General features: G+C 48.9%; 1 protein-coding gene across 3 annotated transcripts in view; it reads right to left on the bottom strand.

Annotated features, from left to right (window-relative positions):
- DISP3 (dispatched RND transporter family member 3) overlaps positions 1-26,533 on the bottom strand; it is a 134,199-nt gene that overhangs the window by 19,495 nt on the left and 88,171 nt on the right. The window contains exons 1-2 of one of the 3 annotated variants that reach the window (XM_051637327.1): positions 20,144-20,218; positions 1,240-2,176 (exon numbers count right to left, since the gene is read on the bottom strand). In XM_051637327.1, the coding sequence (XP_051493287.1) occupies positions 1,240-2,167 (928 nt within the window). In that variant the 5' untranslated portion in view covers positions 2,168-2,176; positions 20,144-20,218. Of the gene's footprint in view, positions 1-1,239; positions 2,177-2,374; positions 2,705-20,143; positions 20,219-26,533 lie in introns of those variants that run through there. The other 2 variants (XM_051637326.1, XM_051637325.1) reach the window with 2 other exon arrangements.

Below are 26,533 nucleotides of genomic sequence, written 5' to 3'. Positions count from 1 at the left end.
GGCCACTTTTGTTAGGTCCTGCTCAGTTGACTTGGCAAGGAAAAGGGTCTGGTCTGACAAAGGGAAACTAGGAGTGATCCCATCTTTCATCAGAGTGATGCAGACTGTTGCTGCCTTGCAGAGAGCAAGGAGAGCTGGGGAAAGCTGGATTGCAAAGACTCATGTTCCACTTCTGCTTTGTGACTCTGCTTGTGATGTTGTCCACATGCAGTTTCTCCTCAGGGACACATCACCCAACTGACTGTGCTCTAAAGCACGGCCTCCCCAAGCAGCAGTGCACACAACATCACCAGCAACACTCCCACTGCTGGATGCACACTGGGCCAGTATTTGCTCCATCACACTGGGAAGCACAAAAGCTAAAAAAACATCCATGGAAGATGGGGAGTTCTGGCTCTGCTGTGACCCGGTACCTCTGCCATCCTATGGTGTGAGGGATGCAGAGATGGAGGCATTCAGCTAGTTCTGAGTAACAGACACTGCCTGTCTACCCTCAAAATCCCAGTTCCCTCGAGTTCACACCAGAAAGACCCAGAAACAGTGCTCTTTCCTGTTTTGGTAGCAGAGCTGTTAGTCACACTGGAGCAGATGGAGTTAATTCTTTGCCTGCTCCCTCTATGGCTCCTGGACAGCAACCATCTGAAGCCTGTGCTTGGGAGACAGATGGAGGCTTCATCCCACAGCCACATCACACCCACAGACTCCTCATGATTCACCTCTATTTTCACCATCCAGAGTCTCTGCTCTACTGGAGGGGCACAGTGCAGGGTACAGAGCTGGGTGGAGGAGGCAGGGCCTTCCTCCTCCTTTCTCTATAGAAGCCTTTCCACCTGGTGACTCACAAGCTGCCTTTCAGGCTCCAGAGCAGCCCACAGACATCTTTCATCAGCTCTGCAGTGCGGGGAAGCTCATCCCCATTGTCTATCCAAGACCAGACATTCCTCTAGTTAACAACAGTACTTCACAGGGGACAAGGGTCAGCAGAAGGTGTCTGCAGGACTCCCCCTCACTTGTCCCTCTCATTCAACTGTGAGACTCATGACTGGGGTCGCAGGGGCTTTGCTGAAAGCATGGAAGAGTGGCCCTAGTGAAGACAATTCCTCAAGGCACAACATGGCAACACCTTCCTCTCTGCACAAGGCACACCTTCCTCAGCTGCACACCAGAGAGGGACTGCCTGAGCTTGCAGGAGATGCATGCCTTCAACATGGCAGCACTCACCCATGGCCCTCAGCTCACCTTGAATGTCAGCAAGGTCTTGTCCCATGCCATCATAGTAAATCTTCCCTCCTCTCTCAGTGGGAAAGAAGTAGGTCATGAGAGAGCTGGGAGGGGAGCAGTAGGAGTAGGAGCCCAGGGGTAGGTCCTTCAAGACCTCGTGGGGCTTCCAGCAGAACTCCCTGAAGCGAGGGTGGTCCATGATCTTCCTCTCAACCTCATGGATGGTGACGAGGCGCTCGGTGGTGAAGATGTTGTTTTCAGAGTCCCCCCGAGCCAGAAAAATGAGCTCGATGCGCCAGTGGGCGTGTGTCTGCGTGTTGGCACTGATGTAAGTGCTGGAGTAGTCCCAGCGTGGGGCACCCCTCCCGAGGCGGGCAGTCCTGTTGCCTGGGTCCCTGTGGGCACAGGGCTTGGGGGAGCTCGTCCTGCCCTCAGGAGTGCTGCGCTTGGCCCGTGCACTGACCCCAAGGTGGGAAGCGTTGAGGTGGAGCTGCTGGAGCTGCTCAAAGATGAGCCTCTGCAGGGTTTCAGAGGCGAAGTCAGCCAGGTCCCGGCGGTTCCTCCCCCAGGACCCAAACTGGGACTTGAGGGCCAAGGCAAGGGCGTCAAAGCGCTGAGAGGACTCGTGGTTGCGGATCTCGAAAGCGTTGTAGGAGATGTCAATATCCAGGGCTGGGTAGTGGAGGAACATGACAACAGCAAGCACAGCAGGGATGGCACAGCCCAGGAAAAGGATGAAGCCAGCGCAGTAGGGGTTGGTAAATACCCAGCCAACAATATTCCAGAAGCCAGACACAGGCAGCGTGACACGCAGGGCCCTGGCTCTGCATGGGCTTTTTCCACACAACAGAGCACCCTCTTGCCTCTTCTGGTAGCTGAAGGCAACCTCTTCGTCTTCCTCATCTAGCCAGGCATCCTGTAACAAGGGGTCATCCTCTGTGTCCATGTCCAGCACCTGCACAGAGGTAGAGAAAAGAAGTCAGCAAGGTCTAGCAACGAGTGTCACCAGGCACAGCCACAAAGCCATAGCAAGAGCCAAAGAGCCTCAGCAGCAGAACCAGGGAGGGAGGCACAGTCCAGCTCCCTCAGCAGCAAAGCACAGCTCTTTTCAAATCCCACAGTGTTGCTACAGCCACTGAAGGAACAGGCTCACCATGGGGCATCCCACACCCTTCCTGGCTGAGGAAGCAGAGAATGGAGAAGTTCAAACTACAGTCCCAGAACTCAGTGCTCTGGCAGAAGAGGGCTCTGCACGGCTCCAGCAACACCAAGCATGGAGACAGCAGGGGATTCACATTATTCTACTCAGACTGCAGCAGCAGGAACATTGAATTAACTGATCTGGTTCTCATGCCCAGGAACAGTTCGTGTTACCAGGTGAAAAATGAAAGCGACCCTGTCTTCTTCTCCTTAGATCTGACAATAGATTTCTCCTCAGCTCTATTATACATACAGCTGTGTTCCTCCTTCCCACACAGAACCAGCAGCACACTCACCCACACCTGCAGACACACACGTACACAGACATGCTCTTGCACAAGCTGATCTCCATGGAGCACTCCCTGTGACCATGCTCTCGTCCCTGGAGGGCTATCCACCACCCGTGGGAAGGGAAAGGGCTGGACAGCCCCACTTTCCTTCCACCCCTGTGGGATACTGTTTACAGGGTGGGTTTTCCCAGCTCCTTGGAACGACCAGGAAGCAAAAGGAGTTACTGCTCTCACGGAATGAGGAGGAAACTCTCCCTGATCAGCCCACACTTGGGCAAGAAAGAAGAGTCCCTGGGAGGTGCTCACCTTTGCAGGGGGCTGTCAGCACACACAGGTCCTCAGACTTTCCCATGTGCCCATCCTGGGTGTTACATGGTAGCCTCCCAAGCCCAGAAGCTGCAGGTGGTGGTCCCTGAGAACAAAGCCCAGACCCTCTAAGTGTCACCCCCTTTCCCAGCAGCAACGCCTGCAGCCCCTTCCTTCTCACCCAATGACTGAGCAGATTCAATTCCCTGGGTGACCCTGATGATAGTTGCAAGGAATTTATGCACAGGCCAGAAACAATTTATGAGCTTTGCTCCTAGCCAATATTTGTATTTTAACAGCACGTTTATCACAGGAAAATGAATTGGCAGCACCCTTTCACTCCAGGTCTTCAGAAGACTGGGAAGGTGCCTGAACTTGTGCTGAGAGGAAAAGCAGAGGGGCAGAAATGCTCTCTGGCAGAAGAGGGATGTGCAAAGGAGCCAGGGTCGCACAGTCTCCCTGGCTCTGGTCAGCCTGGGTGATGCCTGTGGCTTTGTTTGCTGACCACAGCAGCTGCCATGGGATTCCCCTTGGTCTGGATAGTATCTGAGCTGGGAGGCTGGGCAGAGCCTATGGAGAAGAGGAGACATCTGAGCTTCAGCCTCCCTGCTCCTGCCCACACCAAAGCAAGCACAAATGTTAATCAGTAGCTGTAATCTACATCTCATATTGTCTCAAAACATCCCACCCTTCCTGTCAGTTCCAGAGCAGAGACTCTCCCACCCCCTCGCCCTGGTTAGGCTCGTGCAGCTGGTTCACCCACCTCAGCCAGGATGCAGAGCTGTGCAGGAGGGTACATCTAAGCCTGTGCTCAATTCTCCTCCTGCTCTGCAATCTCACAGCACAAAAACAGATGGGCACCACTGATGGCAGATGGCCACAGTCCCTCTTCTGCCAGACCTCCACATTCTCAGGAAGCCAAGAAACAGGGCGAGGAGAGGGCGGCTCGCGAAACTCTGCTGTGCTGTTTCCAACTTGACATGTAGGGCTGTCAGACAGCAAGAACAAAGCACCGAGGGGGCTTTTCAAGTCTCTGGAAGGGTTTGGAGAAATCTAGATGGTTTTAGTCTCTATTAAGATTTCTTTAATATTCAGGATGTATAATCCTAAGCAGCCAGGGAGCATCTGAAGCCTTCCCCGAGCAGCCATGCATCACTGCATGAGCTCTGGGCCCCAGGGCAAGCCAAGAGCATATGAACAAGGCTGCCCAAGACAGCTACTGGTGTGCAATTGCTCCTCCACCTCAAAGTCATGTTGCTGCTTACTGAGAGCCTTACTTGCATCATGACAGGAAGGAGGCTTTTCCAAGTCCCTGAATCTGCATATAAATCCTCTCCTAGCTGCTCCTTACTGCAGTCCTGCCTTCTCTCCCACACTCTGCACTCCCAAACTCTCCCTGCAAAGCAACCACAATCCCATGGATGCTGACAAAGTAGTGGAGGGCAGGGACATCCTCCTGTGTCCAAGGCCTGCTGGCATGCCAGCCCCTCAAACACGGTGCACTGCCAGCCCCAGCTCACAGCCCACCCCTCACTGACACCCTTGCAGACAGACATCTTCACCACGTGCAAGCCCTTGGCCAGTGGGTAACACCCATCACTCAACTAACAAATATCTCCTCTGAGAGACAACCAAGCTACACCTTCAGCTCACCTTGGCAGTGCAGACTGGTGCTGTACAAATGTTGGTGTAAAGCTGACCCATCCCATCTGAGCAAGCTGGTGTGCACATGCAGTCACCTCCACTTCATCCAGCTGCTCTTTCTCCCACTGGCCTGAGCTCTCCTCCAACAGAATGCAGTTACTGCAAGACCTGTTCAAGCATAAGTATTCTCTTTTTAGAAAGAGAGGTAAAGAGCCATAATAATTTCCCATTTATTGAGCTACTGAGAAGGAGAGAGAAGATTCTAATCCTGAAACAGAAGAGCCTGCACGTGACAAGAAAGGGAAACAAGAAAGACTGAGATAGTAATAAGCCAGCTGAAAAGGATCATACCATCTTCTTTTTTAACCAAGAGCTAAATCCTCAACTCAAGGAAGTGATCAGACCTTAGGTATCCTCTTCTGGCTTTGCCATCCACTCTCATGGTGGCTGCAAAACTCCCCTTATAACAGATGGGCACCCACCATGTATGAAGGCCAAAGCATTCTAACCCCTAGCTGAAAACTGGTACAAATTCTGATGCTGGTGTAAACTCCAGCACAGCAAACGCTGGGAAAGCCCCCAGATTAGATGCACTCACATGAGAAATGAGTCAGGGAAGGATCAAGATTTGGCCCAGACAGAAGGGCAAGGGCAGGGAGGAAGGCACTTGGCCTATGCTGTCCCTGAAGGTGACAGCCTCTCTCTGCACACAGGCTAAGCACCTGCGTGCATCCTGCCCTAGTTCCACCCCAGCTCTGAACTCCCTTCAGAAGAGAGTTTACCACATGATTCGGCTGCAAAGCCAGACACAGCTCACTCAGCATCACCCTTGGGGCTCATCTGGCTTTACCTTCTTCATCAGATCCTGCCTGGGTCAGGATGAAAGCTTATCCAACCCAAAATACAGCAAAGTGAATCAGTGAGGGAAATAAACCCTAGATCAGCCAGAAGAGGAGTGAAATGTATTTTTTCTGGTTGAATTCTACTTAGGGGCTGGCCTGTTTTCCCTCCACCACTTCCTGGACTAACCAAGGACTCCCAGCACTGAAGCATGGTCCAGTTACTTTTTCAGTTCCAGGATATGCACAATGGACCTAACCCTGCAGCCCTCAAGGCTTAGCTTATCCTGCTCCAGTTTGGAAGGAACTGAGGATAGGAGCACTCCTAGGAGCCCTGGACCCATTTCTTTAGAAAAGAGGCATTGATTCAGCCAGTTGGGGTAGGCATTCAGATTTCTTGGGTGCCTCTCTGCATCCTCCAAAGCAAACAGGCTTCCTCCAAAACTAGACATACAAGTGACTGAAACACTGGGCCTCCAAGCCCCTTGATATTTGTACCCCTTTTCAGCACCTTAACCTGGGCACCCTCCATGTCTTGCTGCAACTGACCAGTCTGATCAGAGTAATGAATTAAGCACTTAAAGCACTGCAGGGCTATGGAGCACAGGGTAGGAATAGTTACAACTGTGAGTCTGACACACAGCAGAAAAGAAAGGACAAAGCCAAACCTGGAAGACCTTAATACCAGCAAGAGTTTTGCCCTTGAGTGCAGCATGCAGGACACAGCTCAGACCCAACAGCCCTGCAGGGATTGTCACTCACTTGTACCCCACCCAGGAAAAACACCCATGGAGCTCCCACATAACAGAGCTCTTTTTCTGTGAAATCTAGGATAGAAGAAAGTCATTGACAAGTTGGGGAGAGGCAATGACAGATGAGGAAGCTAATTACACCCGACCTGACTAATTAATGCTGACTTTCAGATTAAAAATCCTCAGTAGTGTTCCATTTCAATTACTCTGTTGTTCATTCTTACAGGAAAAAGGAAGCCTTGTGCATCAGCAAGCTAGAAAGAAAAAAGGAAAGAAAGCACAAGGCTAGAAAGGGAGGGAAAGACAATTTCTGTAATATGGGAGATTCCTATCGACAAAGTAATTGAACTTCACATTCGTTTCTCCCACAGGCAAAGCTCTCAGAGCAGAGCTGGCAGTTTTATGGTCCTATTTGTATTCCTGAAAACTCTTGGAGTTTCCACCAAAGGCAGCTTTAGGCCCCTCTGCTCCTTTGAGGGGGAGAGAAATGGCCTTTGTGCTTGCAAAATCATCCTTGCTTCTGGAAAAAGCTACATCCGTGTGTTGATGGGCAGTTGATGGCAGGGATGGACACGGTGCCTCCCAGCCCTGTCGTGTGAAGGTTGAAGGCAGCTCTGGCCACGTAAACAACTGGAGGGCATCATTACTGGATACCCCCTCTAATGCAGGGCTCCACAGTGACACTGAGACTCAGTTTTGCTCTGCATTTGAATCACTGAGACTAGTCTAGAAATATCATTTTAAAAACAACCAAGAAGGGGTTTGTCAGGTCCCTGCTCTCCCTTTATGCACACAGCTGTCACTGGGAGCACAGAGCAAGCTGTGTGCTGCCCTTTGCCTGCCTTTCAGGAGTGGGAAAAGTTGAAAGGAGGAATTAGATACAACTTCTGGGCCCTTCATGGTAGGTTTGACTTTCAGAGGTGTTGAACTGCTGGAAAAGCAGGCCCAGGACACCTTAAACTGGGCACCTGACCCTCAATCTCCTGAAAATACTGGTTTCGTTCAGCCAATGACCAGAACCTGTTTCAGTGGGATACAAGCCCAGAGATGCACTTGCTGCTTAAAGGCACTGGTTTCAACTGCTGGCTGGGCTAGCTCCACCATTATTAATCAAGCAGGTCTACTTTTCCAGCTGTACAGCAAAATGCAGCAACAAGGCTTTAATTTATCTTCTTTCTGGGCCCTTTTCATTTGCTTGTTTTAAATCCTTGGGTAAGATGCACAAAAACACTGCCAGACCCCAGGCACTTCGCAGATCAAAATGACATCAAAATGCTCCAGCACCAAAGTGCTGCTGGAATTGCAGTACAATAATTCTAACATGTTTGCTGGGGGAAAAATTCAACAAAATTATTTTAAAAAATATATATATTTAAAGCTCTATTGTCTGCAGTTCCACATCCCCACAGGAGGCAAGACAAGAAATAGAGCTATATACAGGATGGAGGATTGTCTCATCTCCCAAACTATATGAAATCAAGTACACACATGCACACTGTCTCCTCTTCCACTGCTCTCCTACCATTCCTTCTCCTTACAGGCATTTTTACACCCTGGCCAAAATAAGAGCAGCTGGAAAAAGAAGGAACTGGTCAGACTCAATGATCTTAAAGGTCTTTTCCAACCTAAATGAATCTATGACCTATCGACCCGCTTTCAGAACAGACAAAGGCTGGTTGGGGAACTCAGCCTATGACATCAAGGATCTCCTGCCTGCTATTCCAGGTGTCTGACAAGCACTGATTAGTTCTACCCATAATTACATGCCAAAAACAGTGCAGAAATGTTAGCTGCAAAGTCAAGCACTCACCAGTCAGGAAATGTCAAATTCAGGGCTGACACAGCATCCTTAATTTGCCCCCCTTCTGAAAATGCTTTGCAGTGCAGTTTTCATTCCAAGCCCAGTGTGTAAAGGCAAGGACTCTGGCCTCCACCCCTGCATGCAATGCATGCTGCTCCCCAAACCCAGCAGCTATTTGCTACCTTGTTCTCTCCTCGTTGTTCAGCATGTGGCCTCATGCCTCATTTCCTGCTGCTCCTACCTGGCTCAGAGGCAGAATTATTAATTTCCTCATGAGCTTTTCAACACTCCCTGTCATGACAGAATCCAAGGGCTGAACAAAGAGGACTGAACTGAATCTTCTGTAGCATCTCTGAGAAAGAAGGGGTGGTGTAGTTAATCTGACAGATGTGGGAGCTCAGGAGAGCAGAAGGAAAAAATAGACACTTATTTTGAGTGCCAAATTTGACACACAAGATACCAAATTTCTTAAGAGTGCACAGCACAGCACTGGCAGGGGTTGGAACTAGATGGTCTGTAAAGGTTCCTTCCAACCCAAACCACTCTATGATTCTGTGAGATAGGGGCAGCATGCAACAAGCTGCAAACTGTTCTGTGAGCATCATTTGTAGCAGGAAGTGTAATCATTGTTGTGCAATTTAACCTTTATGCTGGTGAGGGACATCCAACCTCCTCAGTAACAGACAAGTTCACACGATCTCTGCTAACCAGTGACATACTTGCCAGTACCTGGGACACATCAGAAAGGCTTAAGAGTACCAGAGAGTACAAGGACCATCAGTTCTGTCTCTCTACTTCTAACCTCACTCTGGTCAGGTGAAGGAACAGGGTAGAGAAAGGGACTGCAAGATCAGTATATTGGGAAAACGAAGTGAGACTGGTTTAAAGGGTGTTTGCTTTGCTATGTGAGAAGTCACTGCCTGCACACAGAACAGACCCAGAAGCCAGCAGACAGAAAAACAAGGTAACCTTACAGCTGTGAGCCACACAAGGATGTACTGAAAAGCAAAAAGTAGAGCTAAAGCAGGTCTGCTGTGCTTTGCTAGGAGTAGGATGCCTGCAAATAAGAACTAGCTTAGCCAGAGTTTCCTATTTTAACATCACATTCTTCCTGAATTTTTCCTCGATTCAGAAAAAGAGGGATCCCACAGCCTTGGATCAGGGGAGACCTTCGTATGGCAGTAATTTGGGAAACACAGGCAGCCCCACCAAGGCTCCAGCAGGCATCAGCTGTGAGGTTTGTTCTAGGGTGCTGCTTCCTGAGTGACTCCAGGAAGAATCTGTATCCTGACAGGTTCTTAAAGAAAACACAAAAGGACACAACCAACTGCCCCAAAACAACTTGCTTCAAAGTACTTTTCAAAAAGAAAGGTCACCAGGATTTGCTGACTTCAATCCATGCATATTCAGTGCCCTGCTATACCAGGCAAACCTACACTAGAACCTCACTACCATTCATATCATTGCCAAAGAAAATTCATTTCCTGGTAAAACAATTTGCTCCTTGTTATTGCAACTAATGATTGTAGGTGTTGGAAGACAGCTCCTTGGTTATCATCTCATGAAACATGCCTTGCAGCCTCGTGCCATGTTTACATCTTGAGTTACTTGCTATTGTTAATGATAAGCCCCCCCTGTCACTCAGGCATGTGGCACTTCCAGGTTTCTGCACACAGATGCCAAGCAGGCTGAGGCTCTGATATGCTTCAGAAATTACTCACCTAACCACTACAAAGATGACTTTGAGCCCCAGCTGTTTGCTGTTGCTAAGCAGGGGGTTGGCTTCTGGAGCAGCTGTGTGCCTTTGGGTGCCTTGACACAAGGCTTCAAAAGCACCCTGGGTCCCACCTACCAGGGGCCCAGGATAACAAGGTTGTTAAAAGTCTGTGAATTTTCAAGATCCAGTGTCTACCCCTGAGCACCTGCATTCATAGCAAAGCTTTTACAGATCATTGAAGTCAGATGGCTGCCACAAACCAGGGCCTTGTATTATTATCATCCCAAGAAGTGTCACTCACTCCAGGAAGGAATCTCAGACCAGAGACAGGATTCACTAATTCCCAAGCCCCTGGAATAAGCTGCCATCCCCAAAGCTTCTGTGCTGCTCTTTTATAGATAAACTCAAGCTTCTCACACCATTGTCACCCTGAAAAGGGAAGCCAAGTTCTGCTGTCAGCAGCTGGCAGTCATTTATTATTCCACCCCGTGCTCAGGCTCCCCAGTTTACATGACTGTGGGCACTGATACCACTCTGCTCAGCTGCATGATTCTCAGCTCTGCCCCTGCTCCCCACACCTGCTCCTTGCAGCAGGAGGAAGTAAGAAGACAAGGGCTGGCTGTGCACTCTCCTCCATCTGCAGCTCCCCAGCAATAGCCTGCTTGTGTGCACACTCTGCTTCTGGGACTAATCAAAACACTCTCCTCTAAAGGCCCCTGGCCAGAGTCTCCCCATAAGCTCCTAGTTCATTACTAGGAAGGAGGAGGGCAATTTCTTCCTCACTGTGCTCATGAGATGCTTTTTCACTGGCAGCTTAAGTGGCTGGTTGTGCTTCTATGGGCAGTGATAGGGAAGGTAACAAAGGAATGCCAAACTGTGCTGACAATTCCTCTTGCCAACCCCAGCACAGGCATCTCCACTTCCTGCCACTCCAATATAAAGAGCACAACTAAGATTAAAAAACGTTGCAAGTACTTGTGTTTGCCTTGAGTATGTGTATTCAGCCAGCTCTGCTCATCATACTTTGACCTTCCCGGAAAAGGAGGTACAGGTAGAAAGTGCCATCTGCACAGGTGTCAAGAGTCCTATGAGTCAGAGTGTCTCACTCCAGATGCCACCCAGCCTCACGCTGATGGATCTAAAGGTCTTGCCCATTTGCTGCTGTAATTTACTGACACGAGCAAATGCCAGATTCACAACAGGAAGGCTGCAAGGACAGCAATCTGTGGTGGGGACACAGCTCCCACAGCATTTCAGTCCTACTGAGTTCTTCAGCAGAGCTTTCCACATACCAGCATGAGAGAGGAGCAGGTGATGCTGTGGTGTTCTCAGAAATGAGGGAGCAGAAGACATATCCAAGGTCATTCAAGCACCATTCCAGATGCTACTACTGAGCTGAGCTCACCTGTGGCACAGACATGGCCTCTGAGTTCTGAGAATGTGAAGGCCTGAATTTTGGGGAGAATTCATCCTGACAGTCACAACACAGTGGAAATGACTGCAGCAAAACACGCTCTATTGTCACACAAAGAAAACTCACTACTGGATCTGAAGGGACTGACCAAGTAGCTTGTGGCTACCTGGCTCTCAGCAGCCTACAAAGCAGGACCTGAGCAGGTATGTCTTTCTTACCTTCCACACTCCTGTCTCTGAAATACATGCAGCTAGCTGCTCTCCTCTCATGAAACCCTGGTGCTTCTGGAATTAGACTAATTAGCAGTGCTTTTTCATCTTCCCAGGATCAGTGAGAAATTTGGAAGCAGAGGTATAGAACCCAGAGGCTGGAAAGCCTCTAGTGCCACAGCTGACTGCTCCAGAGCAGGGCCTGGGTGAACACAAGGTTTTTCAGAACAGAGGAAAACTTCCTGAGGGGAAGAGGAGGATGTGGAGATGAGACAAGATGTCTCAGTGCCTGAACAGCATGACAGCAGATCCCCTGCCAGTGCAAGGACCTAAAGTTTACTGCCAGCTGCACCAACCATGCAGAAACTCAAATTAAATGTTACCATAGCTCAGTGAGCACAGCCCTGCAGAGTGTTAGCAGAGAAAGGGGCAGAGTCTCAGAATAAGCAAACAGGCTTTAATGACACATAAATCTCAGGGAGAGTCCAGGATACTTCCTAATACAGACAAGAGACACTAACCTGGTTCCTGTTAGACCCTCTGCAAGGGAAGGAAATGTTGCTGGTGGCAACTGATACCGATTTAGGCCACCAGGGCTGCACTGAGACAGCAGTGGTGTTCCTTCTCTCTCCCTTCCAGCACAGCCCTGGAGGGCATGATCAAAGCCTAACAGCACCAGAGCAGTTCAGGAAGAGGCAGACACCAGCCTTGCCCCTATTCCCTTTCCACCTCCCAAGATCCAGAGGTGAACAGCCACGCGAGCTGCCCGAGCACAGGAGCCCATGGATGGCAATGTTCCAACCCAAAGGATCCCAAGGAACTGCCACCTGGCAAGGGACCAAAGCATTTCAGGCAATGGTGCCCAGTTCCTCACTGCCCCCTTACTTCTCAGCCAGGCATGCGCAGGCAGAGATGCTGCTTGGGCTGACTGGACTGAGTCCTGCACTTAAAACACAAAACTGAAGGAAACATTTGTGGCTCTGCTATTAGGGTTTGTTTTGTTTTATTTTTTTTTAGATTTCCTGGGGCAAATCAGATCATCTGCTTCTGAATTGCTCTCATATTCTGTAGTCTGAGAACCTACCTTCCATCCTTTCACAACATGCCTTGTCCCAAATCCTCCCAGGATCCTCCTCCACAAGAAAACACAGACATTCATAAATTGATTTTCAAAGGGACTCACTCCACTGCCCTGTGCTGCTGTGGAACTGTGTCTAGCCCTATGGAAAACAGGTCCAAATGCCTGAGTATGGGAGTAAAGTCACTGCAGGCACTCGCCAAACCAGCCAGAGAAATGGAAGTGGAAACAGTAGCAGGACATGCAACTGAAGCAGAGAGGTGGGAAGGCAGGCAGGTGCTGTACAGGCAGGAATTAATTTAGCTGCATATGTGCCAAGATTTGGATCCAGAAGGAACACTCTCCCCCACAACACATCAGAAATACTGGAGAAATACAAGATATAGCAAGAGGTCTGTAAAGCAAATGTCATCACAGGATTAACTTAATGTGTCTCTACTACTGACAGTAGCTCTCTTATTGGAAGCTAAATAAGGCCAAATGCTTCCCTGTACCACTTACTCAGAAGCCCATGCTATGAACCCTGCAGTCAGTGTGAGGCAGCTTTCACCAATGAATAGGTTCCATGTAGCAGATTTACAGGAATGAAGCTTCTTTTCTTCAGCTTAAGCTGTGCCATGAGGGATGAAACATTTACCTGCTGACATATCTTGTTTCCAGTTGTCAGAGGCTGGTGTTTTATAGCTCCCTATGAAGCTGCAGTGTTTCTATCACGCTCAGTGCACAAGTATATTGACAGCAGTGACAAAATTGAAATGGACCAAAGAACATCAAAGCCCACAGCTCAGCTGCCCACTTGCTGCCTGTCTTGAAAAGCCCCATGTGAAGTAACAGAGCTGAGATGCAGGCACTGGGATTGGGACAAGAAAGGGTGACCTTGAAAGCAAAACTCAGTTTGGATGTGGGGAAAATAAATAAATAAATAAACAAAGGCTTGAAGCCTGCACATCAGATTCTGAGACACTCCATTTAAAAGCATGTCCATAGATTTGACACCCAGGTGAGTCCAAGGCAAGTGCTCAATAGGTCCTGAAGACCCAGGGATTCTAGTACCTGGGCCTGGAGTATGGAAATTGTGCCTGTTGGCAAGAAGCATCAGGAGTAGCTTTCTTCATACAAGAACTAGCCCAAGCTTTCCAGCAGAACAGAGCTAGCTGTCAAAACAAGCTGTTGTCTATACTGTCTGGACTCCCAGTCCTCAGTTTAGATGGAGTCCACTGTTTTATTGAGTCACTTTCATGCTCTTGTGGGCCTGTCCACCTTTCCATTTCAACTCAGCCATAAAAATTGGCTTGGAGATTAAACTTGGTGCATGAGTTGTCAGCTGGAGAGCAAGTGGGAGGGTGTGCAAGGGGGGAGGTGGAGGGAAAGAGGTGGCAGAGGAAATATGAAGACAGAGGATTTGGCTAGATTTGATTTACAAGCAGGAGCCAGAATTGCTTTGGGCTTTTCTCAGACCCATTTAAAATGCCCTGTTGAGCTCTAGTTGAAATCTGAGTTTGCAGGCCCATCCTCTTTTGGAATTCGTTTGCCTTGTTAAAAGGAAGAACAAAAATACAAATTATTTGATTCAGGGAATCAAGTTTGCTGCATGTTCAGCAGCACCCAAAGCAGTACAAAGGATTAGGTGTTGTTTTGCCCCAATTTTATTTTTTTTTTCCAAATTGTCTCCACAGACCTTAATACAGTGCTCAAAAGCAATTCATTCTCAGCTCCTGGGTATAAAATTAAGCCAAGAAACAATTCAACATATAGCTCATCCCCCAGGAGCTTTATTCACCTAGGGAAATAGGGCGGATTATATGGAAGTTTACAAATGAATTAAGCAAGGCTCCACAGTCTGGTTCCAGCTCTGCTGGAATTCAGCCATAACTTTACTGACTGTAACAGAAGCTAAACACAGACAACAAAAGTGGAAAGAAGTTGATACCCAGCAGAGGCCTGTGATGCCAACACATAAATTTCCTTCTCTGCTATTGGTCTGCAAACACACTGATCTTTAAGCACATGGGAAGGCAGGAGGAAACAGGGCTTCTATGATACATTGTAGACAGACTGTAAAAGATAAAATGTATTGACCTAAATGATCCTGGAAATGAAAATGCTAATTTAATGTATGGCATTATTATTTATTAAATACATATAATCACAAATAGATGAAGAAACAGAGACTCTGTTGGACCTCCTAGCCTAACATCCAAGCCAAGTGAGCTTGGGGTAAAACTAGACATGTCTCAGAACCCTGCTCTGTGTTCAAGTCAAATTTCTGCTACGCTGAAGTGAGGTGGGAAGAAAATGCTGTAGCAGCATCAAACAGGATGCCCTGAAGCCCACACAAGCTCATCCATGGAGTCATCTGAACAGATAGATCCTGGGCTCACTTTCCCAGGAACAAATCCAGAGTGACTTCACTGACATGACTGCATTTGCACAGAGCGAGAGCACAACTGCAGAACCAGGCCCCAGAAGCAACAGCATCCACACTCTGGAGTCCAGGCAGAAAATAAATTATTCTCGCCTCTGACTCACCCCCACAGGGAAGGAGAGAGTCAAAACCAGCAGCAGTTTAAGAACCAGACGACTGTCACTATGTCTTCCACCCCCTGGAAACACACTGGCCTCTCCCCCTTCTCCACTATTTATGTAACATGAACCGCCTCTATTCAGGAGGAGCCCTTCTCTATTAACAGAGCTTGGCAAAGATCAGGAATTAACTGCCAATTTTCAACCCTGCTGCTGTAAGGCAGATGGCAGGGCAAGTATCCCAGACTTACTCCCCAAACCTCTTCTCACAGCAAGTAGAGAGAATTCCAAACAGGAAAAAAGGGGCAGGTATCTGTGAAGCCCTAATTTAGGTGCAGGAGACAGCCTGGGTCTGGGGTGCCCTGCCCTGCAAAGCAGATGCTGGCTTCCCATGGACCAGCAAAGCCTGCTGCACTGCCAGAACTGCAGGCTGAGAGCAAGGGCACAGGTTTCACTGGAAGATCCATAATTCCAGAGTTATAATAAGAGGAACAGCTCTGCCCCTTCAAGTCAATGCTGCTGCTATCATCAAAAAATCAGCACTGCTTATGACTAGCACTGAACTGCATCTTTATGGGAAAGGGAGTCTCTCTGGGACAGGTGGAAGGAAGGACAGGACTCCTGCAGTTACTGCAGCTCCACAAAACAAGAGCTGCAGTTGCACAGTATCCTCTGCTTCCTATCAGCAGAAAACAGCTTTTCTGCCATCCCCACCACAATGGGTCTCCCAGGAGCAGTTCCAGTACCTGGAGGTTCAGCTCAGCCCCATGAAGGCAGATCACTGGCAGAAGCAGACACAAGTGGACTCCTGAGCTAAGAAGTGCTGGATATCCAGCTCTGGTGAAATCCATATGACATGCAAGTTTCTTGTTCTCACAAAAGGACATCATCCCCCACACACAGCAACCAACATTAAACCTTTGAAGCTTGTTTTGCCAAGCTTTGTGTCTGTAATTTCTCCCATCAATGGTGGGGCACTCCAGCTATTAATTTTTCTGTTTTTCAGTACTCTAGAAGCATGAGTCAATAGCAGTGCTGGAACCTCAGAAAGCTTCCCTCATGGTGCTGCAGAGGAGAGTTAATGACAGTATGACAGGCAAGAGGGTTGTAAATAATTCTCTGCTGGGTGCTAATTCAGACAGTTGTTCCAGCTCATGCCATCAATGGAACAATTTACAAATTCACAGTTAAGCCCATGCTGAAATGTACTCGGGACTGGGGTCAACAGAAAGTATCTAGATGACTTCAGCTAGCGCTGGATTAAGCCCTTTACTCTTCCATTGTCTCCTCCATGTTCCTGAATTATTCAATAAGGGCCAGACACTGCAATCCATACTCACACTGGGCTCAATCTGTCCTTTAAATTGACTTGCATTAGTCTGAGTCACAGGCACCACAGCACCTTGCTCTTGAAACAGTCTCACTGAATGCAGCAGAGCTACTCATGAAATAAGGTACTCCCTCTGCGAGAGGAAAGGAGGCAGGATCCAGCCCTTAGAAAAGACATCAGTAAGGCTAGACCTCCGAGAAAAATTCACCCTAGTAAAGCTGCATCAAGATGAATGAACTCAAGTACATCCGTGTGAAATCAATCATTTAAAGAGATAGCCTGCTCTGTGTTATCACAGGGGAGACATAAGGGAGTGCTAGAAACTAATATTTCATTGCTAAACTTCATCACAAGGTCTGGAAACACATTCCCCTGCCTCTGGCCACACAGTGACAGAGCCGAGCAGCAGCTTCCACAGACACTCGGCGAGGACGGTTTGATCTCCACGCACAGAGCAACGGGGCGGCGGGCAGGAAGGCAGCGGCAAACGACACGTTCCACTCTTGATTGGCACAAAGGAACAAAGTAAACGGGACTGCTTGGCACCAAGGAGGTACCAAGTACCCAGATTTACCAGCAATTCCTTCCTCTTCCAGAAACCGAGCCTCTCAGATCACATTACGGGCTCTGATCCTGAAACCCCCTGAGGCTCCTTGAACAGCAGATAAACTTGCCTCCCACGGGAGCCGATTCCCGAGGCCCTTTCGCCACTGAAATCTTTAGTCCCTTTCACCCAAATCCTTAGTTAGATACTTTTAAACAAACAATGTATAGAAACCCAAGCCAATCTAGCAGGAGAAAGGAGAAATCTTGTGGACTACATTGAGAAACCTAACAAGGTTTGATTTTTTAGATTTCAACGGTTCAGTTCTCATTTATGTTAGTGCTTGATGAGATGAGAGGATTAAACCAACTGCATGCTAAATGCTTCGTGCTAAAGAAAGCCTTGCCAGGATTTGCTGCACGTTGGCATGCACGGAGACCATGGCAGCATCACCCAGAGACCCTGGGAGTCACAGTAGGACCTGTTCAAACTTCAAAAATAAAAAAAATCCCATCTTATCCGGATTTTCTATAGACCGTCAGGGTATGAACTATTCCTCTCCAGTTTCAGTCAAGCTTACTTACTAAGTACTTGTGCCCAACAGGCAAATCTTTGTATAAGCAGCACTTACCTCGGAGCACTGGCATCACAAGAGGATTTCAGACGTGCTGTGTTTTTTTGGATGCAAAACGTTAAGAGTGTATTCATCGCCTCTCCCACTGCCACAATGACAGGCACACATCCTGTCACTCTCATGCTACAGTCACACACACACACCTTGCAGCTGCCCCCATGAACTCCTACACAAGACAGCTTGTTAAAAACACTTCTCATGGACAGCTCAGAAGTGACAGATACAAAAGTAGTCAAAGTTCTCCTGTAACTTAACCTGTTGGCCTGACAAAGGCATACGAGATGTTTAATGCATCAATGCTTAAAAAGTACAAGGTCTTGGGATGCAAGGCCAAGGACAGACTAGGTATTTTGAGAATTTTCAACACTTAGCAAAGGCATTCTCCCCAAACACCTGAAAACTAACAGAGGTTTCACCAGTATGAAATCCTTAATTTCTGTGTCTTCAAATTACACACAGCCAGTCAGATACTCACCTTGACTCCACACAACACTGCTTGCATGGGGTCAACTCCTTACTCCACTGCTGTAAAGAGCCAGCATACACAACAAGGGTACTTGCCAATAAAGCTAAGAACATCAGAATACAGCCAGTGAGGTAAATCTGGATAGACCACCAGTGATTTCAGGTGTTGGCTTGGGTTCTTTTCACCCCTGAGGATGAATCTGGCCCTGTACATTGCAGAAACTGAATGACATTCTTCAGCACAGTGGATGACTGGAATGCTGCTGAAGCTGCTTTCCCAAACACCAGGCTGGGTCTCATATTGCACTTGAACATATTGCTTTGGGCCATTAGCCCCTTAGCTTTTCCTGAATCGTGTCTAGGGGAAACAGTCACAAACACTGAGGGCTGTTTTCCCCTTGAACCGTTTTTCTATTATGAGCATTTCCCCTTTGCAGTGGAGTATTTTCCCCATGGGAATACAGCACATAGTCATAGGGGCAGCAGAAAGAAAGGAGGAATGGATCTTTTTATCATATTCAACATTTCCATTCCATCTTAATTGTCTTTTTCACTAGCTCAGGTCTGGTTTATTCCAGGCTTAGGGAATCAAACTATAAGGCTCCAAAGGGGTAAAGAGTTTGGTTTGATGAGTCTAACCTCTGAAGATGGATCCACTGTGATAAAAGAAGTGCAGCTATTGAAACACCTCCCTTCAATAGAGCTACTGTGTTGCTAGGTTTCCATTTAGACACACAGCCTAAAAGGGCAATCAAAGGAAGCTGATGCTGTGGATAACATCTTTATCAACACTTCACAGGGTTGTTGGGGAGGAAGGGGAAAAATATTGTTCCCAAGCAAAGTTTTACTGTTGAAAATAGGAAGTTAGTTTCAGAAGCTCACACAGATTTTCACAGGAAAATTGTTTTTTTTTAAGTGAACTTTTAGGGTAGCAGACTTTATGTGTATCAGAATGTGGCCTTGTGGGCAAAAAGTCACTGGTTGACTCAGTTATTTACATTGTAAAAGTACTTGCCTTCCAATACACAAGTCCTCAGCCCACTTAACTTGAGTCAGGCCTTGCAGGCACAAAAGGGGCCAGACATCAGCCTTGTTTTAAAGGAACTTACTGCCTGCATGTTACATTAGACCCTAACAGACTCAGCACAGCTGACACAACACTACCCTAATAATTGCATGAGCTAAGGTTGGTAACCAGCACGTTGCTAAGTCCGCACACAAAACAGAAGTGCAAGCAACACAGAATGCAGCAGCAAGGCAGATGCAAGGTCCTGCATCTGCCACTTCCATCTTAATCACTCTGTCCCACAGATGAACTCGGGTCCCAGCAGCTCCCACCCTTCTCAAGTGCTTTCAAATACCTGGGCAGTGGCAACCAGCCTGACTCTTGTGGTTTGGTCGTCACATCACCAAATTATGAAAGCAAATGAACTGGTTCATTCTCTTCAGGATACAGCCTGTTTTGCTGGCATGACTTTGGAGACCACCTAGGTTTCCAAATTTTCCAGGGCAGGGCTGCAATTGAAACAAATATCTGACACCAGCTACTGTCAAGAGACGAGGATCTTGCCTGGCTGGACCTGCTGACGACCCTGAGCATGGAGAATGCCCGTGCTGGCTTCCTCCCCCTCAGGGATGCAGGCCAACCCTCCGTGCCGTCGGAGACACAAAGCCGCTCAGTTCTGGCGCCCAACTTTTCCCCGAGGAGAACAGCCCCGCTGCAGGCACAGCTCCATCAGCTCATTATAGAGGCAGCCTCCCGGGAAACGCTCTCCTCTGTGCATATTCATCAACTCTCCAGAGCTTCCAAGGGAGAGTTGGCTAAACACACAACTGAGGGATTTAGCTGTTGTATTCGCAGCAAAAAAACCCAACACAACAGGGGGTAGTAGGGGGAGGCGGAGGGCTTAAAAAAAAATAAATAAATAAGAGTAAACTGCGGAGCGGGGAAGGAGAGTGACTGAAAGCTGTGCTCTGCTCCAGCCACCGCCTGCCACAGCGGGACCCGACCTACCCCCCCCGGGCACCTTCCCAGGCAGCGCCGAGCACCGGGGCTAGCAGCGAGGAGAGGGCAGAGCCGGGGCTGGCAGCGAGGAGAGGGCAGAGCCGGGGCTGGCAGTGCCCCGCAGAGCCCCGCAGCCCCTGCCGAGGCCGCTTCGCGGAGCGCAGCACTCACCTCCGCCGGGCGGGCGGCAGCAGCCGTGGGCTCGCAGCGATGCCGGGGCAGAGCCGGGTACCGCGGTGCTGGATGCCCGCCCCGCCGCGTCCCCCCGCCCAACAGCGCCGTGCACCGGCCCCCGCTCCCCGCACCGGCCCCGCTCCCCGCAGCCTCGGCCCGGCCCTGCCGCCGCCGCCGCCTTTTAACGCCGCTCCGCCGCGGCTCCTGCCAGCGCGGCCCGCCGGCCCCCGGGGGCGGAGGGGAGGGGGCGGCCGCCAAAGCCCCCGCCGCTGCGGAGCTCCGGGCGCGGCCGCTGCCGCCTCCGCCACCCGCCCCGCCGGCTGCGGGCGGCGCTGCGGCCGCGCTATAAACCCTGCCCCATGCCCGGCCCCCTCCCGCGCCTGCCCCCGGTGCGGCGGCGCCGGGAAGGCAGCCCCCCTTCCCGGGAAGGCAGCACCCCCGGGCCGGGAAGGCAGCACCCCCGGAGGAGCCCAGCTCCGGGCGAAGGAGCCTCCGCCGGGATGGGGGAGCGCGGCACAGGGCGCTAGGGAACCGGCCCCGGTGCCTGCCCTCCCCGTGAGAGTCTCCTTGTCGGAGGGGGCAGGTAACGGGGGAGGCCGTGGTGCTCCGGGTGCCCTCGGGTCTATCCCGGGAGTGCCCTGCTCGCCCTCCAAGGGAGCCTTTGGTTTGGAGGCGACTGTCTGAGGAGTGAAGGAAATGCCCGGTGGAACGGGCTCCGGACTGGGGAGGTGGGAATCCAGCTCTGCCAGGGCAGGCACTCCCACCATCCCGGTACCAGGTGGATCCTGGAACAAAAAACACCAGAAACTTTTGCAGCAAGTGGCCGGTGCTGCAGGTGCACCCCGTGTGAAGAGCCAGGGCTCTGGGAAGGACTCGTCCAGCTCCCTCGCTGGTACTCTCAGTGCTAGATAAACGCTCCATGTAGGAGCTGTCTATACAGATTCAGTGACAGATGAATGCAGCAACATCCCTGAATTAAGTAGGAGTCATTACATAGAAGGAGGCAAGGCTATTAACTAGGGTGGTAGAGAAAAAATATTTTTAATATTAATTCTTTTTTATATTGGCATTTTATATAGGCATTCTGCAGAGCAGGTCATCTGACTCGACCACAGAACTTTGTCTTGGCTTTCAGGAGTCAAAAGAGTCCTGATAAAGACATCTCTGAGTACAGGGGCTTTGTACAGTGTTGACAAGAGTCTCTAATGACTGTGCTGGATACAGAGATCTTGCATTTATCTATAGTGTGCTCTTCTGTGACTTGTTCCAGCTTCGGAGGCAGGGAGAGAACACTTCCCCTCTCCTTGGCCTGTTAACTGGGGTGAGTTGTTACTACAGTGTGGACTCCTGCAAGAGCAGGATTATGTCAGTAAATTCCTGAACAACTACCTGATGGGAATGACTTCTAGTCAGGCTACATTATAGAAGTGACCTAAGTGTGTTTTTCCCTATATTCGTGTTTATTTGACTGGTGATGGTGCTTAGGATGGTGCCCCCACCCCAGTTTTTAGATAGGTTTGTCAAGTCAATAACAAGTAGAGAGCAGCACAGTAAAACAGGCCCCTCACCTGAGCCTGTCTCCAGGCAGGTGGCTGTGTCAGAGGCACTGTGCTCATTCTGATGCATCACTCATTTTGAGTAGGAAGCCAGGCAGACAAAGCCAGGCCATCATCTTCCTTGTGGGGCTCCAGAAATGCAAATTTAATGAGGCTCCTGGAGTAAAATTTCATTCCACGAGCTTTGCGCGTTTCTGCCCGTGATGGAGGTTTCTGCAGAGAAGGTGACGGTGAAGGGTTAGCAATTCTGTTGAAAACTGCAAGTGTACAGTAAAGGGGAAAATCTCCTGGTTTAACTCTGCCGGTGACGCGAGCAGAGCCTGCGCTGGTGTGAGGGACAGTGCTCCATCCATCCCACGCCAGAGCCCAGCAAACCACAGGGAGTTACCAGCCTGTGCTGCGTGCGAGCGCTCAGACAGTAACACGATTCTCCCCGGCAGCGTTTCTGACAGCTCTCCAAGCACCCACAGGCACACACGTGTGAGCCCATCACACATGTGTGAGCCCATCATCAGGCCCCTGCCTCCCTCTCCACGCTGTCCTGCAGTGCACACACACAGGGATGCTGACACACCTGCTCACAGACGAGCTGTGCTCAGCTCCTCTCCACACCCAGAAATACATCAGCCTGACAACTTTAGCTTTTAAAAGTTGGACCTGTCTTTCCCACAGCATAAACACACATGACACCTCCCTTTAACACACACATGCCAGAGATCCACGCCAGCCCTTAGCTGAACTAGAAGCTTCTCTTGTTGTGTTAGCACCTACTATATATATATATACACAAAATACAATATTATATATATAATGTAATGTATAGAATATATATCTCTAATAATATATAACACCTTTCACTGTCAACCCAAAGACACTCAGACTGCCACACTCCTCGGTTAAGTATCACTCTGTGAACACACAGGGGTCTGCACAGCAATCAAAAAGCCCCATAGTGGAATATTCATCTGGATGGGAAGGAAGGCTTGACAGTCCTTCCTGCTCTATGGCATCTTCTCTGATTTCAGTCTCTCATTCTGCATTGGAAGGAAATAAAACATTTCACATATTTGGGGATGGCAGGGGCAGGATGGTGCATAGTGGAAACCTTCATACTTGGCTTAACATTTCCTTCCATGCCCCCCTGTGCTCAGGGAGCAGCAGCCTCTAACTGCTATTGTTTCCCTCCCTCAGTCCTCACAGAAGCGTTCAACAAAACAGCATGTGTTGCCAAAATAAAGAAACAGTTCATTACTAGTTTAAATGATCAACACTGACCATGTTTTATTCAGATACAGTTTAGAACTGTCTACATAAGCAGCAATATCTGTGCACAGAAACACAAACTGTATCAAGCTGTACCTACTTGAGTTGCACACACACAAAGGTTTCAGTGCTTTTTTTGCAAACTCCCCTAACAATGCAAATGCATTTAAAAAGAATGAGCATTATTTGTGGCCTTTACTAACCCCACAGCTGCACAGGCACACAGCTAGCACACAGACTGATGTGCTGCACACCACTGTTGTTCTCATCAGCCACGCAGGTAGACAAACACACGCGTGACACCAAGAGACATGAGCACTGTACTGCAGCCTCCAGCAGGCAGCTGCATGTTCCCCAATGCCTGGCCACAAGCAGGCAGGAAAAGGATTACTACTGCACCCAAAGCCATTCCTGGCTACAGGATACCTTTTGGAGTTGGGAAGCTGAAGTAAAACACTTTTCGCTTTATTCATGCTGTCTAACCTTCTCACAGCCCCAGCATGACTGCTTTCCATACCAAAATCAGGTACTATCAGCCTTTCCACATGCTTATATTTATGGGCCTTCTTCGAAATTCTGACTGCTCATCTATGCAGAATAAAACTACCCAAGCAATCTTTTCTGTTCAGGTGCTCATTACTAAAGTGTTCAATAATGCCAGACAGGATCTCTTAGGCCTTGTAAATTTTATCTGGAGGACTTTCAGCTTCCACAGGGTCTATTATTGCCTGATTCCCTGAAAGACTTTTAAGTTTGTACCAGACAGCAAGCCATACAGCAGAGAGGGCTGGGTAACAATTGAGCACTGAACTTCGATTAAATACCATGGCTGGCTTGAGAGCCAGGCTGGGGAAGGTGAAATGCCTCCAGGTGAGTGTGCAGGCACGAGGGCATGCAGAGTCTGCCAGTGTGTCCCTGGGGAATACACAAGGTACCAGGGTTGGTGTAAATGAATGCATGTGCTCGGCTGTCAGAGAAGTGTCTGGTGACACCCTGCATGAGGCAGTGCAAGATAGTGGGTGCATGAAAAAGGAGTGGGGTTGTATGTGTGGGTGTGATCTCAGCCCCACAGCTGTCACTGCAGAGTAAGTGCTTAGGAGTCAGAGGGGTTCATGGTGGCACATCTGAGAACAGAACTGGGCTCTGTGACTTCAGACTTTTCCTATTTCAGCAGCTCTCTCCAAGTGCTTGCTGTTAGCCAGGCTCAAAGCTGTTTGAATACACCAGTAAGCTCAAGAAAGTGGTGAGAAAATAATGGAGAAACCCAGGAGAAAAGGGCAGCAGCCCCCAAAGCCAGAGAGGTTCTGTTTCATCAGTTGCCAGCTAAGTGTCCCAGGAGAATCAGCAGATACATCCACCATCCCTCAGCTCCTGGCAGCAATCCCTAAAGGATACTTAGCCACAGAAAAAGCATATTTTCAGAGGAAAAGAACAGGGAGTGGGGACAAAATCCTGTTTAAAAACATCCCTCAGCCTTTTTGAAGCTGTGCTCCGTGTTTTCTAGTGTCTTCCTGTCAGAGAACTCAGACTTTTCTTCCTTGTTTTTCCTAACCCAAACATCCTGTTTGATGGAGCATCAAGGAAATGGATATTTCCTATCTGTCCTCAAAACTAACAAAGCCACATCACAGGCTAGTTTTATGTGCCATGTATTTATAAACCTCAGCCCTGATCTGATCAAGCAAAACAGCTTCTAGTAATTCCTGACTCAGGCCTGAATTCAAACTTCCAGCCTATTATTTCTTACTCAGGCAACACTAGTACTCAAAAATTATGTTAAGCATTTCCCAGATGCAGAAACAATCCCTTCCCCAAAGAGCACAGAGGTGAAGGCACACAGCCAGCCAGCCCTTCTTTTATTGGATAACATTTCTCATATATTTCATGGGAGCCAGATGGCACCATCTGAACAGCAGTGAGGCTGGAAGCCTTCAGCCACATCAGCAGAAGGGAAATGTGCCCCAGCCCTGGGCACACACAGCAGCTCAGGAGAGGGCAGCTGCCAGCCCTGCTGCCTGCAGGCAGCTGCCTCTGCTGGGGCACAGGCAGCACAGGAGGGGTGGGCTTCTTTTCATCCAGGCAACAGCATACATTTGCACGTGGACACCTAAATTGCCACTGCTGACAGGTACAATCCTCCATTTTTGAAGTCAGGAAGAGTTTTCCCATCCCTGAAATTCTCTAGGAAAGGGAGGCCCATCTGCAGATTGCCTAAGAAAAAGGAAGAGATATAAAGAGCAATGGAGTGGATTCTAAACCCCCACTGCATGTGGGGCCTTTTCCTTGCAATTAAGTGAAGCTAATGGTTTTATGGGAGTTGTTTGTTCAAAAGCCCTTCACTACACTGTTTAATGGAGTTTCACCAGCATTCCCCAAAGGCTTCCAGACTGCATTAGTACCCCACAGCTCACATCCTAACCAAACAAGCCTTCTCACCTTGACGTCTGTACCAGGATGTATGGCATGGGCTGCCATGCCTCCTGTGCTTGCCTTTCCACTGGAGTCTTGAAGCCCCAGGATGTTATGAATATTCATTACATAAACATTAGCAATAAGTAGTGTGCAATTAGGACAAAAATACATTTTAGGCGAAAGAACTGGGAGAAAACAACTGAGAGAGAAGCTTTACTCCTGAGCTCCGGGAACTACTGAATAGCATTTTCCGGAGCTGTAACTGGTGGTTTTAAAATGCAAATCAGGCTTGGGTTTTGGAGAGACACTGTAAAAAAAAAAGACCAATGCAGCAAAGCTTTATTGTATTGTAATGAATGCGGGATTTGCAGAGCTGCTTGTGCTAGTGAATGCACAGTGGACCCAGGCCAGGGACTCAAGAAGCCCTGAGGCTTGTCCCCAGCTAGCTCTGCCACTGACTCACTGTGTGACCTTGAACATGACATCCTTTCCTCTACTTCAGTGTTCTCATCAGAGGATATAGGGGAGGGGAGAGATGAGGCCATTTCTGTGCCTTCTGGTGGGGTTATACATTGTAGGCCACTTCGAGGTGGAAGTCAGCAGGACAGAGGTAGCAGCTGTCCCCCTGCAGGGACCAATAGACTGGGATAGTGTTGCCCTGTTCATCATGGTCTTGCTCTGGCAGATGCTGCTCAATCTCTATAGGAATATTCCCATTCCTGTTCCTATTCCTATTCCTATTCCTAGTCCTAGTCCTAGTCCTAGTCCTAGTCCTATTTCATGTTCCATATTCCATATTCTTTGGCCTTTGTGTCTCCCTTGTGTTTTTCTGTAGAGCTTGTCCTCTCCTTGTGCTCCAAAGTCTGTAGAAAGCCCTCTGCAATAATTCAACTGTTAACATCCACCTGTAAAACATCTGAGACCATTTTACCTGCCCTCTAGTTAAAGAACTGTCCCTAAATTGACTCTACCACACTGATCAGAGTAGGAGTTGAACACAGAAGGTAGGAAATAATAAGGGAACTGTTACCACAGATAGATTTTCTTCAAATTATTTATGGTATAAACATAAATAATAGCAATCTATGAAGAGGCAGGATGCTCTGAGGCACATCAGAGTCCAGAAAAGCCCTCTATTCCTCTGTTCCTGGTGCCT

This window comes from Apus apus, chromosome 20 (genome assembly GCF_020740795.1).
Source record: "Apus apus isolate bApuApu2 chromosome 20, bApuApu2.pri.cur, whole genome shotgun sequence".
Classification (NCBI taxonomy): Eukaryota; Metazoa; Chordata; class Aves; order Apodiformes; family Apodidae; genus Apus; species Apus apus.
This window is presented reverse-complemented; position numbering and strand designations above follow the sequence as displayed.